Consider the following 15427-nt stretch of genomic DNA (forward strand, 5'->3'; position numbering starts at 1 on the left):
TCATTTTGATATGCTCTATTGGAGGAAAAATATCTAATTCCCTGCATGGGAACTTAGAATTTCCACTCGATAGCTGCAGTCGCTTAAGTGCGGCCAGTATCCAGTATTCGGGAGATAGTAGGTTCGAACCCCACTATCGGCAGCCCTGAAGATGGTTTTCCGTGGTTTCCCATTTTCACACCAGGCAAATGCTGGGGCTGTACCTTAATTAAGGCCACGGCCGCTTCCTTCCCACTCCTAGCCTTTTCCTGTCCCATTGTCGCCATAAGACCTATCTGTGTCGGTGCGACGTAAAGCAACTAGCAAAAAAAAAAAAAAATTATTATTTATTATTTCTTTGAACTATTTCTCATAACTACACAGTATGATTCAGAGAACGAAAGTGTGATAATAAAAAAAGAAAATTACAACACTCATGTCAGTAAATCAGTAAACCCTTCTTATGTGTCATGTTTTACTCATTATCATTAGCTTCACACTCTTTCACTGGATTTCAATCCCTCACTGCACCTGAATGGGATAAGGAGCGGTACCATGCTTGAAATTCTGTTGGAATAACTCCTTTATTGCAGAGACTAATAAGATCCTTGTACTTTTGTTCTGATATAGACCGGGCGAGTTGGCCGTGCGCGTAGAGGCGCGCGGCTGCGAGCTTGCATCCGGGAGATAGTAGGTTCGAATCCCACTATCGGCGGCCCTGAAGATGGTTTTCCGTGGTTTCCCATTTTCACACCAGGCAAATGCTGGGGCTGTACCTTAATTAAGGCCACGGCCGCTTCCTTCCAACTCCTAGGCCTTGCCTATCCCATCGTCGCCATAAGACCTATCTGTGTCGGTGCGACGTAAAGCCCCTAGCAAAAGTTCTGATACAGGGTAAAGAGTTTTGTAAGCCTTCTGAAGGGTGGGCATCTTTTTTGGGCGACCTCGGCCAAAAGTATTTATCTCAGAGTACCTTCTAAAATGACCATATCGATATTTGAGAATACCCGATGCATCCTTTTCAAATCTAAAGCACTTTACTTTCAACCAGTTTACTTTATTTCAATCACAGTCCTTGGTTTTGTTACACATACAAAGAGCACTAGGGAAGTTTTGCGATATGAGTGAACGCTATAGACTTTTATAATTTCCACCACACTCAATACACTTCTCCATACGTCGAAGCCAGTCACTGAACCAACTCTGCCACTTTTCTTCGGTTACATTTTCACACTCTTGATTCCATGCTGCCAGAAGCTCCTCGTCAGATGCAAAATGCCGCCCTTTCAGCTTCATCTTCACTTTTGGGAAGAGTGCGAAGTCACATGGGGCAAGATCAGGACTGTATAGAGGCAGACAAGTCACACTGTACTACTTTGCAGTAACTGCCCTTGTGTTTCTAGCACAACCCGAGTCAGGATGCCCCGTTTAGTGAAGAATACTGTAATCATCATTTTCTTCACTGACCTTGACTTTCGCACAGTCACAGGAGTACCCTCATCTTCAAACAGCCACACCTTCTGGGATTTTGTTGGGACGTCGTAATAATAAAGCCAAGTTGCGTCACCTGTAATGATGCTATTGACATTATGCGAAGTCCCATTTTCAAACTGTTTTAGCATTTTTCGGCACCATTTCACTCGATGTGCCCTTTGTTGCTCTGAAAGTAAATGGGGCACCCAAAGGGAACAAACCTTTCTAACATGGAGATGGTCTTGTAGAATTGAATGAATAGCTGGTGCAGAGATGTGGAGGATCTCTTCTACTTGCTGATTCCTCAGTCACTGATTCAGATGGGCACCCAGAACGAGGATCGTCTTCAACCCCAAAATTTCCCCTCTGGAACTCCTTTTACCAGCAGAAAATTGTTGCCCGATATGGATAGTCTTTCCCCAGCACAGGAGTCATTTCCTCCAGGCACTGGTCAACAGTTAATCCACAAGCAAAATTGTAGCGGATAATTGCACGATGTTCACCTTTAGACCACATCTTATCTTGCTTTCCATCCCACTGCTTGGTAACAACTGGTGTGAAGGTCGCGCCTTGCTATCTCTTAGACCGGTTTTCACCCCTCTTTTCATCCCTCACCATAACAGGGGTGTCCAGCCAACCATTTTTGCGTATTGCAAACTTTCCTAGTGCCCTTTATATAAGGTGACTTCTGCTTTCTTAAGATAAATCACATACTTTACACTTCAACATTATTGCGAACTTACAGATATAAACCAGCTTTTAACACAAATAGCAGCTTTCTGGCGACTAAAAAAAACATTGTAATAATGACGCAGCCACACTGTAATTATTACGGCCAAAAATGGATAGAGTTATTGTTATAACAGCTGCATAATACGATGTGAATTCTACTGAACAATAATCAAAGGAAGAACTTGCACCAAGCAGAAGTCACTAAGTGGACTAAGGAACTTCTGCCTGACTAACAAACCGGAAAAATGCACTTAGTGAAAATAGCGAGTGCAGTTTGCAATGGAATGCTTCTCAATATGACTTGGTAAGTTCTACCTGCCGATAGAGCGTAATTTTGTTAGTATGGTTTTGCACCTAACTCAAAACCACCAATTTTTGACTTAGTGACTTCTGCCTGAACGACGACAATTTTGGTTTGGTGAACTTTTCTCTGAATCTCATTCATCACAGTGATGAAAAGAAGTGGAGACAAAACACCACTCTATCTTAACCCAGATTTTATATCAAAGGTTTCAGTCATTCCTACAGGTGTTTTGACTTTACTTCAGGTATCTTCATACAAATTCTTGATCCTGTGTATCATGTCATTCTGTATTCCAATTTTCTTCAGTGTTTCCCACACCTTCTCTTTGTTCACAGAATCAAATGCTTTCTTGATATCCAGAAAGGCTAACCACAAATCTGGGTTGTGTTCGTAGTATTTTTCCATTAACTGACGGACTGTAAAGATTAAATCAGTTGTTGATCTCCCCTTCCTGAATCCATACTGTTCTTTGAAGAGGTTCTCGTCAATAAGGGGTCTGATTTTATGCTCTATAATTCTTTCATAAAGTTTACCAACTTGAGATGTTAAAGTGATGCCTCTATAGTTGAAACATTTCTTTCTATCTCCTTTCTTGAAAATTGGAATTATGATGCCTGTTTTCCAATCGACTGGTATGTCCCCTTCCTTCCAGATCTTACGAAAGAGTCTGTAGATCCAATGTTTTCCAGAAATGCCCATAGCCTTGACCATTTCTCCATTAATTTCATCAGCACCAGCTAATTTTCCAATTTTGATGTATTTCCAGGCATATTCTACATCACTCCTTGTTAAGTCTAACCTGTTGCCAGAGGCAGAATTGCACGAGATAGTACCGGTACTGTTTTTTTGTATAGGCTGCATGCAATTCACATTTAGCAATTCATCAAAGTAAGTCCTCGAGGTCTCTTTAATCTTATCATCTTCAGTGATCAGATTTTCATTATCATCTCTTAGACATTTGGAGTGTTCTGTATCTCTTTTTCTATTTTTCATCATCTCATATAACATTTTCTTATTACCATTAACATCCTCTTTAATTCATCACTCCACTTGTTCAACTACATCTCTCGTTCTTCTGTAACAACTTGCTTTGCTTGTTTTTTAGCAACCCTGTATTATGGTCAGTCTGGTCCTTGAAATATTTTCTGAACATGTTGTTCTTGTTTCCTTCCATCTTCTTGTGCCACTGGTTCGTCCACATACCTTCTCAGTTATCATTACTAGATTTTCTTTCAGATCCTTCCATTCCTCCTCAACTGTTCTTACATCTGTCTTTGGTAGTCCTGTTTTGATGTTTTCTTGGAACTCTATTATTCTATCATTGTCCTTCAGCTTCCAAGTCTTGACTTTCTTTACCTGTATGATTCTTACTTCTTTTAACTTGTTAAACCTGAGGAATGAGGAATCTATGATCACTTTCCAAGGAGACACTAGGAATAACTTTTACGTCTAACAGTCTATTTTGTAGTTGTTTCTCAATCAGAAAGTAGTCTATAAGAGATTCACTTTTTCCATCCCATCCATATCTTGTGACCTTATGGCTTTTTTGTTTTTGATACCATGAGTTCCCTATTACAAGGTTGTTCCTCAGACAGAGATCAAGTAGTCTAGTTCCTTCCGGGTTTCGTGAACCCCATCCATGTGCTCCTAGAATACTTCCATATCCATCTCTCACAGTTCCTACTTGACCATTCATATCCCCTATGATAATTGTTCCATCTCCTCTTATTCTTTCCTCTATGTCTTCTTCAAAATGTTCTTTTTCTTCATCTTCACAACCAGCCTGTGGTGCATAGCACTGAATGATGTTGATGTTCTGGGAAGAATCCAATTTCAGCATTATGTGAAGAATCCGATCAGAAACAAATTTTACTTCTACTACATGATCTTTCATTTGATAATCCATAACAACACCAACTCCATTTTTTGTTTGATCTCCACCTGACCAGAATAGATGATAACCCTCTCTGAGTTCCTTTGTTCCTTTTCCCTTCCACTTGGTTTCACCAAGACCCAGTATGTTTATGTTCCTTGTTGTCATTAAGTCTACACATTCCTCTATTTTGCCAGTTAGTGTCAGAATTTTTAGCATGGCAATTTTGATTACAGTCTCATATCGAGTTTTGTGTGTTCTCTTTGGTTGTGATGGAGCATCGGGTATTGAACTGTCATTAATATCATTACCAAGGTGGGAACTAGAATCATTATTCTGGTGATTACAATATTTCCATTTGAGGCCTCGTTTAGTTTTGAAAGCAATTCCAAATTATCCAAAAGCTAACTTGCTGGGCCTATCACTTCCGAAGATTTTTCTGTCAGGGTTATCTCCCTCAGCCTTTAATAGTCCCCTATCAACCTGCAAGGCAGCAGGCCCTGAGTCAGTTCTCAGGGATCAGATATTGCCTCTTCTGCCAGATCTACCGTACCAGTGATTTTTACCTCCGCCTTCACTGCTGTTGAGGTCTTCACCTGTATCCCTGGGCATGGGTTCCATGTTATACCCCATGGGCTTGGGTCCCCGACTGAACTCAGCCATCCTGTCATTCCGGCCTACTGAAGTGTAGGGTGCCCACCCCCGCAACGTGGATGCCAGACAAGAATTACTCAAGTGGAGGAATAGGGAAAGTGACGCTATCTCCCTTGAGCCGAGTTAATGGTTGTGTATGGTGCCACAACCAAAGGCTTATTCACTTAATATATCCACCTTAAATAACTTGTGAACAGTTGAGGATATGGACATTCTGTTTTCACTTTCAGTAATGATACCAAGAGACTAATAATTGAACTTGTAACTTGCTGTACTTTGCTAGGATCTGCCAAGATAATGGTACTAATTTTAAAAAGAAAATTGAATTACACTCTTTTCCACACATAACCATAACCTTACAGACATAATAAATTCAGCACTCTGATTATTTTGAATATTGACAAGTACTTCTTGAGAAAATGGAATGCATTCAAACATGCTTAATTAACCAACCATGGACCACCCTGTTCAAATAAATTGGGCAACTAAACAATAGGCTGCATATTGTACCCATGTACACTCGGCTTAGTTCAACCAGGAGGGTACATGATACTCACCTCTGGTAGGACATGCAAGTTTCATATAGGTTAGCGGGTATATCTTCTTACATCATTGGCTCCTAATTAGATTGCTCGAATAGACTTGCTCTTTATTTAATAAATAATGAAATTTTACTCATATGATATGATGTCAGAGGATATTGAGCATACCAATAGTATGTAAACAAAGGGGTTCTTCATTCTTAACATGTAAAAATTGAGGGTGAGATTGTTCAACAATGCATGATTGTGGTTCTGGAATTTTGGTTAATAATACAATTGCAGCTACTAGAATTCCACAGCTAAATCTTTCTCATAAACTTTGTGCTAAGACATCTGAGCATTAATTCATGACTTTTTAAATTCAAATAATGTTAATTATTCTTAGTGCATTCTTTACATCAAACATACAAATATTAAAATACTCTGAAGTTCCTTGATTATGTTTCTATTTGCATTATTTCATAATGGGGTTTCCTACCATTCTTTAATGATAATTCCTCTTTTACCACAAACCTGCTACGCCAGCAGGGGGAGAGGTGATACTCCCACGTGGCGCGTCCCAGGTGGCGGATAGCGGGGTCCTAACCAGCTTGCCGGCGGACTTGAGGGAAATAAAATACCTCTCACAGACCAAACACACAACCCCCTGTGGGTTGGGGATGAAGACGAAGAATACACCCACGGTATCCCCTGCCTGTCGTAAGAGACGACCAAGGTATGATCAACTTAGAACCATGAGACTACTTGTGCTTAGTACCACCATGCAGGAAACACAATGGGTCGCTTTTACTTGCGCGTAGTACCACTATGTGAGGTACCAAATGGGTTTGTGATGACTTGATTAGTAGCAATAGAGTACATTGGCGGCTTCTACAGTACCTGTAATTCGTACCCCTATATGCGCAACACCATGGTTCTGCCTTGCCTATGCTTAGTACCCACTATGTGAGAAACACCCCGGGATAGTGCGAGTCCCTTTGGTTAATCCAATTTTGTGAGGAACAGGTTTGCGTTGCATGTAAATAGCGCCGCAGTGTGCGAAACACGATAGGTCTGTATTCCCTGTGCAAATTTCGTTACCTTTGAGTAGTACCATACTGTGTGGAATGCCGCGAGTCTAAGCTACTTTTGATTAGTATCGCAACATGACAAATACCATGGTTCTACTTTCCTAACGATAAGTACCATTATGAGAGGCCGATGACTTGGATTTTGGAACCCTTTGGACTAACAGCATTATCGATTTAGTATTATGCTATATGCTATATTGGTCAGTAATACTATTGTGTCACATGAGTTTCTGTGAATGCAAGACATTCTGGTTCAGATCCACTGATTCTTTTAAATTCATATCCATCCATTCATTCTTTGTCCTCACGTTTTGAATTCTGGTCAGTGGAGGATTTTGGACTTTTAATTTGTCATTCCATTTCGTCTCATTTCGTACCATTAGGGGCCGATGACCTCGATGTTAGGCCCCTTAAACAAACATCATCATCATCATCATCATTCCCCCTTTTAAAACAGTAAATAATTCACTTCATAAATAAACTATTTATAACTTGATTAGTCCTGTCATGACACAAGAACACCTTTCATATTTGTTATGTGTTCGTAGTCTTTTACCTGCTGTATTCATCTTTATGTGTTTATCTCTTCCATTTTCAGCATTTATGTGGCTTTCTTCTTATCTTACACTTCCTACACCAGAATTGAATATCTATCAGTATGGAACTTCAATGAGTGTTAAAGCCTCCCATATCCTAATGAAACTAGGAAGTAGAAAACATCTTGTCTGGGGGCCGAGAAGAAATGGATATAGAAGAACTGAAATTGTTGAGGAGCAAGGGCGCCCATGCCCAGGGGCAAGGGGGAGGCCGCGGGCCCCCCTAGTTCTCAGGGAGAGGCAAAAATCTAATGTAGTCAAGTGTTTTTCTTTCAAGAAAATGATTTAAAAGTCGGTATTACATAGAAGTGGTAGTATGTACGCCCCCAACTAACAGGCAGGGGATACCGTGGGTGTTATTCTACCGTGGAATACAAGTTGCCATTCATCTTCCAAAATATTAAAAATACTACAAACCCCAGGTCTAGCCCTACCTCCTCCTCCCCCCCCCTCCCCTCCCTACAAACTGTCATATGGGCACCCATGTTGAGGAGAGAGCCCATCTATATGAAGATGGAAGTCATGAAGATACAGGAATTTTTCTTGTCCTTTTATGTCTTCATTTTCATCTCTGTCTCCTCTTTTTATTGCTCCCTCCTTCCCCCATTGACCTTTTATCGTGTTTCTGCTCTTATGTGTACCTATCCCTACCTGCATCTTTCTATATATATGAATTGATTTGTTGCTTGATCTTGTCATTACAGTATATTGAAACTGTATGAACTACATACAAGGCCAAAAAACTACTTACAAATAATGAATTTTGGAGTTATTTCACAGTGTGTTGCAGACTGAATGCTGAGAGGCAAAGCAGTCTATAATGAATATGTACATAATGTATACATGATGTAATACCGTATATATTTAAGAAAGCATTCTGGAAATGTGTTTTTTCCTTACCCCCAGAGAAGTAAAGAAGAAATTAAAAAGCGGCTTGGTGTATTACAAAAAATGTGGGAAGAAGATAAGCTTAACCCAGATGTGTGCAGGAAGGTGTACAGGCTAGCAGAAGGTAAGACTTTGCTTTCCTGTAGGTCTAGAATAGTTGATTCCAAATATGTGCAATTCTCAAATTTCAGGAGAGGCGTATCCTTATCAGAAATATTGGCCATGTCACCTGTCACCCACATAAAAGGATTTTTGCAAGATTGCTGCACATTTTTCTTCTTTTCCAAGTAGTTAAATGCAGTTGAACACAATTTTTTGACATTTTGATCTACTGCATTTTTGTAAATCTTTAGTTAGAATAACAAATTGATTTTAAAAGATATCTTAAAATACATAGGTAGTTCTATAGTTGAAAGTACAGTAGATCATCTTTACTGATAGCTTAACTAAGTCTAACTTAAGTTGTGATAGTCATTATACAATTTCCTTCATAAAATTTCCATCATGTGTCTTGTACTCATGCACTGCTCCTTCCCTGTTGATGGTGTCTCTTTAGCACAAAAACTTTCATTTTCTTACTCTGTGAACAATCTCAGCATATGGTGGTTGTTTTTAAAAAAAACAAATATGTAACTAAATAATCTGTAAAATCAGAGGTGAAGAAATCCTGTGTAGCAGTGCTACTTGGTCATTTGATGTTTCTTCACTTGGGTATCAGATGCCCATTCTCAATCTACAATGATACTATAACTGAATAACTTGCCGACAGTTTTATATACAGTAGAACCTGCTTTATACGTAACTCTGTTCTGTGTAATTCGTATTTGTACATAATTTTCTTTAGGTTCCGGCAAAATGTAATTTAAAAGCATGTTAATTAAACCTTATTTATACGTAATCCTTTTATACATAATTCGCTGTCATATGTGTTAAGTGTCAGTGAAATATAATTGAGTTTTGCATAATTGTAATGATCACGTGCTTTTTTAAAAGAAACTATTGTATTTACGAAGTTTCCTCTTTATCGGCATAGGCAGAAGTAGAGCGGTTGGGTTTCGGTGCTGAAACAGAACACACAGAGTTTTGCCGAGTGACATTGTTGACCCTTACGTACTGGCGGCTTAACAAAGACCAACCGAGCGAGTCCCCTTCGTTCTCTATCTTGCTCCTCCTCTACCTTCGTTGTTTTGACCTTCACAATGCCACCAAAGATTACGATACATTACAAGGAAAGTGGGCGGTTTTGGTGCGGAAACAAAAGAAAATACAGTAAATTTGTTTGAATATGAGAATTTCTTTTGTGGGAACAATGGAGAAGTAAAATGTCCGCAGTGGCGGTATTTGGTGTTTACTGTTGAACAGTAGTTTTGTCTCATTCAGTTGCTTTTGATTAGCCATGGAGAACAGAAAAAGGAAAAGTTATACCCTAGATGAAAAAGTAAAATTTATACGAGAAGTGGACGCTAATCCACATAAAACAAAAACTGAAATTGCTTCAGACTTAGAGATTGCTTATACCACGCTATGTACAGTCACCAATAAAAGAAACGCTATTTTGGATGAGTTCTTAAAACTGGATTCAAAATCAGCAAAGTGCAGCCGTCAGCAAGAAGGAAGGTACGTAGATTTGGAGAAAGCACTTTTCACATGGTTCCAGCAAAAGCAGGCTGGAGCTCTACCAATTAGAGGCGACATACTGAAGGCAGAGGCAGTAGATTTAGCTAAAATGATGAGTATCACTGCTGATTTCAAGGCTTCATCAGGGTGATTGCAAGGATTTAAAGACTGTCATGGAATCACAGGGAGAAGAATTTGCGGTGACTCAAAAGCTGTGGACGACGTCACGGTGCAACGCTGGAAAGAAGAGGTTCTGCCGGGTATCGTAAGCGATTATCAGCCTCCAAACATCTACAGTTGTAATGAGACCGGCCTATTCTACAATCTCCTTCCTAATAAAACATTAGCTGAAAAAGGTGACTCATGCCATGGAGGGAAGAATAGTAAAATTCGTGCAACAGTACTTCTCACCACCAATGCAGATAGATCTGACAAACTTCCTCCACTTGTGATAGGAAAATTGAAGAATCCAAGGTGTTTTAAGGGTGCGAAAACAAAACCTACAGAGTATGAATCCAACAGAAATTCTTGGATGACTATGCTTCTAATGGAACAGTGGTTGAAAAAGCTGGACATTAAAATGAAAAGGAAACAGAAGGAAGATCCTCCTTCATATGGATCACAAATTTCAAAGTGCATTATAGAAGAATGCTGGTTCAACATTTAATAATGCTGAGTGATGCAGGAAATGAACCTCTCTCCATTAATTTGCTACAATCCATGGACTTTATTTTGGCTGCCTGGAAGCAGGTGTCATCCTCCACAATTAGCAACTGTTTCTGCAAAGCGGGTGTCTTACTAGAAGAGGCTGCCTCTAATGATGATTAAGGGGACGAAGTTTTGTCTGGCAATGAGCTAACGCTACTGGAGGGTGTAGAAATTGATACTTTTGTACATGTCGATGATAATTTGACTGTTTGTGGAGAACTACCAGATGAAGAGATTATTGCTGATGTATGCCAACAATGCAGTGATGATGGACCAGCTACAAGCGATAGCGACAGTGATGGAGATGGAGACTTGAATCTTGAAACACCTGAACTGAGTGAAATGTTAAGTGCAATCGATGTATGTAGGCGTTACATCAGTGCAAGAAGTTGTAGTGAAAATGCTTTGAATTTATTACTAAGTTTGCAAAACAAGGTTTATACTCCTAATGCAAGAAAAGTGAAACAAGCCAAACTATCTGATTATTTTAAGGCTGGACCAAGTTCAAAATAATATTTTCTGTCTTAATGTATTTATTATTTGCAAAGATTTACACATTCCGTTGATTTTTCAGTAAATATGTGATGTATTGTGTAAGTCTGATTTCTAAGTAATTCTGAGTTACAATTAGTTTTTCTCTTCCCTTGTTATACGTATAAATCAGGTTCAACTGTAATATGTAGAAAATTTTAAAAATTGTGGATTTCATTAAACTTAAATCTTAAAAATCACTGTATAATATGGTCCTGATTTTCTCTTCTAGCTCTCCGACAAGGTGATACTAAGCTTCCTGATAATATTCAAGCTGGTCTGATGGTCGATCACGTTGCATTGTGTCGTAACTGGATGGCTGCATTAAGGAAATTGATCCACCTTGTCAAAATTAAAGCCCCTGCTTCAGATCAAACCAATTGATGATTATTTATTTGTATTATGAGACTAGTATGATAAGGAGACACCATGGGAAAATACTTGAATTGTAAGGAAAAAAATGTAATTTTTCTAAGCTTTTTATCATTACCTGTAAATATTGTTTGCAAGATGCATAAATTATTAGACAGTATTATTGGTTATGTCTCTTATTTATATATTTATTTATGTCCCTAAACACATCCTAAATACAGTTATTTGCTCTGTTGTCAATTCTAGAATTTCTGTCCTCCTCCCGTTTTCCTATATGCAATCTAATGAGGAACCTATTCAGTGGCACCGACTTTGGGAGGGGGTGTCAAGGCCTTTTCTCCCCCCCCCCCCCTCACCAAAATAATTTTGTGGGGAAGAGTGCGTTCGCGCCCCCCCCCCCCCCCCGTGCCACCCAATTCTCCTCCTAGATGTTAAGTCCCCTTAAAACGTGGAGTTTGGTAGTCGTAGGATCCCTGAGTCAAGAACTACAGTGTAACAAGATTTAAGAAGGAAGTCCAAAGGTTGGTTCTCTCAGCTCTGCTGTGGGATGGGTTGAGCTGCGCTGATGGGGTTATACCAGGGGTGGTTATTCAATGGAATGAAGGGAATGAGTCATTCCCTTAAAAAATATTACACAAAGAAAAACATTAAGCATGTTATTGCAACCAGTATTTATTTTAAGTTTTGTGTCATTTGGTATAATATATAATTAACTTTATTTTAACGTGACAGTGTGCATGGACAGTTGAGAGCTGCAAACATACGTCTGTCCCCGTGAGCTCGCGTGATACTCACATCACGGCCGCTCGTCAGCAAGTGGCTTGCCAGACTCGACCTTGGCTTCACTCTGGTCCCTTCGTAATTATTTGTTTGGGTTCGGCAAGCTTCGTGGGGCGAGCCAAGGGAATGCATCTGACTACTCATTCCGTTTGAGAATATTTGTATGTGATAATTGTGATAAAACTTGTGAGAAAAAGATTTAATTGTGCTTGTGTTTCCAACTGAAGTGAAATATCGTACTGTGAGTTGTACCATTTAATTTACTTTGTGTTATTTGTGAAAATTACACCAAATTTACGTGCGCACATGTAAATTAAAGGAACTACTGCGATTCTGCCGGCTTAGAAGGGAATGCATTGACTGTGTTCATTCCCCACTTTGAGTCTCTGAAGTATGGCAACTGTCGACGCGAGTGAGGAGAGCGGAGGGGGATGTGGATGCGTATTAGAATCTCTCTTAATCCAGGGGATGAGTTCGAGGGCTTTTCAGGAGAGGAGTAATATAATTTCCGGTGGCAGGCCAATGCCTGATTTACCGGGTGTAAAAACTAAAACGAAACGTTGTGTTCGACACTTTAATACAGAGCAGTATGGAAAAATAGGCTGATTATGTGGTTGTCAAAAGACATCAAAACTCTACTGTTGGCCTTGCGTTCTATTTTCAAATGAAAAGGGGGTATGGAACAGTGTAGGCTTCGATGATATGAATAACTTGCTTAAAGCATCCCAGCGTCATCAGCAATCACAAACACATATCCGAGCTGAAATTCTGTTAACAACTTTCGGAACGACCAGAATAGATTTGCAACTCGATCAGCAGCGTAAACTGGAGACAATAAAACATAACGAGTTGGTAAAACAGAATAGAAAGGTGATCCAACGACTGATTGACGTTGTAATGTATCTTGCAAGACAAGAACTTCCTTTCAGAGCGCATGCAGAAGATAAAAGTTCCTTAAATCGTGGAAATTATATAGAACTCATAACGCTGCTGAGCAAGTATGACGACACACTGGCAAATCATTTGCAGAAAGCAACGGTGTTCACAGGTCTTTCACATCAAATACAAAATGATTTAACTGACGGAGTAGCCAGTGTGTTATTGACCGAAATAAATAAATAAATATCACAGTCATCATTCGTGGCGATTATTATTGATGAAACTACTGATATTTCTGCCCATTCCCAACTTTCAACTGTTGTTAGGTTCACGTCTGCTGATGGAGAAGTACAGGAGCGATTTCTTGGATTTACCGACGTAAGCGCCGATCGCAGTGCTCCTGCTCTTGCAGATCACGTGTTCCACATAATGGACGAGTTCAACTGTGGTTCTAAACTAGTCGCTCAATGTTACGATGGAGCCGCAGTGATGTCAGGAGACCTCAGTGGTTTACAGAAAAGAGTGAAAAACAAATATCCCGACGCTATATTCATACATTGTTTTGCTCACAGACTGAACCTTGTCCTTACACAGACAACTTCTAATATAAAGGAATGTAAAATATTCTTCATGACTCTGAGTAGCTTGGCCTCTTTCTTTTCTAATTCGACGAAGAGAACTGCTGCATTACCGGTAGATAAAGAAGTCAAGAGACGATTTCCTAAAGTGTGTCCAACACGATGGAATTACAACGGAAGACTTGTTGAAACAGTTCGTGAACAAAAAGAAGAATTAGTTCAGTTGTTCGAGAATATCCTTGATAATCCAGAGCAATGGGATAGTCAAACGTATCACGAAGCTCGAGGTTTTAACAGCGTTCTCTCAGAATTCCAGTTCAATTTCATTTTATTAGTTTTCAGCGAGATATTTTGCTTAACCGATTCTCTCTTTGAAATTCTTCAAACGAAAGCACTGGATGTAAATTTCTGTATTGCCAAAATAGGGGAAACAAAAAGTATCATTCAGGGAAAAAGAAATGAATTTGAAAGAGTATGGAACAAATGTCAAGAGAGCTGCGAGCTGCCAAAGAAGAGGCTACGTCAAAATGAAACCTGCGACATAAATTCACACTACCGTCGCATATATTGCGAGATATATGGCAATATACATACCCAACTAGAAGTTCGATTACAAGCACTCGAGAAATTAACATTTTTACAGTTAGTTGATCAAAGGAAGACGAAGAAAAGTTTCCCTGAAGCAGCATTCTGTTCTTTGAAACAAAGTTACGGTCAGCATTTTGACTACGCCCGTCTCAGAAGCGAGCTCAGCGTAGCTTATTCCTCCGATGAGTATCTTACGATGGGAGTTCTGAAACTTTTGTTTTATTTAAAAAGTAGTGGATTGTCATCTTCTGCCTTTTCTGAACTGTTTAAGTTATGTGCGTTGATTTCAACTATCCCAGTGTCCAGTGCTAGTGCCGAACGTTCATTTTCGGCACTTCGGAGAAACCACACCTACTGCAGAAACACACAGGGACAACAGAGACTCTCGAACTTATCTCTACTGTCGATTGAGAAGACGTTACTAAAATTGAAGTCATCAAAGAATGAAGAAGAATTCTACAGCCTTGTCATAGAAGAATTCGTCAAGAAGGAGAGGCGGATTAAATTAACATTCAAATAGCACAAGATAATGTGAGTTATTATATTTATTTTATACATCTTCCTAGCTTATGATATGTGCTTCCCTTACTGTAAAAGTCACGCGCCGCCACTGGGTTATACCCAGAAAGTCCGATGAGCTCTCCCCAATGGATTTAGTAGATTATTTTATATCAAGGAATGAGATTAGGAAGCGGGCATTCCTTCGAAGAACTACATTTCCTAATGGAGACTGCTCAGGCGGTACATCTGGTGGTAGAGCTCTTATCATGACAAGTTATAGGACATGTATTCAGAAAATGTATTTATGAAGCAAGTTCTACTTTTTTTTTTTACTTGTGATTATTTTTGATAACTTCATACATAAGACATTCCTTCAAAATATTTATTTACGAATCAAGTTATATTTTTCTGTTTACTTGTGAATATTATTGAAAACTCTGTACATTAGGCCCTACACTCATTCAAAAATGTATTTGAGAAACAAGCTCTATTATCGTTCTGTTTTTTCTGTTTGTTTGTGAATATTGTTAATATATAGGAATGTTTGTTTTAATAGTTGTTCTTCATTTTACATGCCTGTGTCCATGTAAGTCATGCCCCCCCCCCCCAATAATTACCCGAAGTTGGTGTGCCTGAACCCATCCCACCTCAAGGTTGGAAGAAAAAAAAAAAAAAAAAAGCATCACTCAATATCAAGTTCACGTTCACAGTATTAACTGATTATAGGAGAGGGATGCAAACTTTTATGTTTAGTTGGTGTAA

At 39.3% G+C, this 15427-nt stretch overlaps 1 protein-coding gene across 1 annotated transcript in view; it reads left to right on the forward strand.

The window, feature by feature from the left end:
- LOC136867078 (steroid receptor RNA activator 1) overlaps nt 1–11499 on the forward strand; it is a 39718-nt gene extending 28219 nt beyond the window's left edge. The window contains exons 3-4 of the mRNA XM_067144185.2: nt 8130–8235; nt 11200–11499. Of these exons, the coding sequence (XP_067000286.2) occupies nt 8130–8235; nt 11200–11351 (258 nt within the window). The 3' untranslated portion in view covers nt 11352–11499. The remainder of the gene's footprint in view (nt 1–8129; nt 8236–11199) is intronic.
- The last annotated feature ends 3928 nt before the right edge of the window (nt 11500–15427 follow it).

This window comes from Anabrus simplex, chromosome 3 (assembly GCF_040414725.1).
Source record: "Anabrus simplex isolate iqAnaSimp1 chromosome 3, ASM4041472v1, whole genome shotgun sequence".
NCBI lineage: Eukaryota > Metazoa > Arthropoda > Insecta > Orthoptera > Tettigoniidae > Anabrus > Anabrus simplex.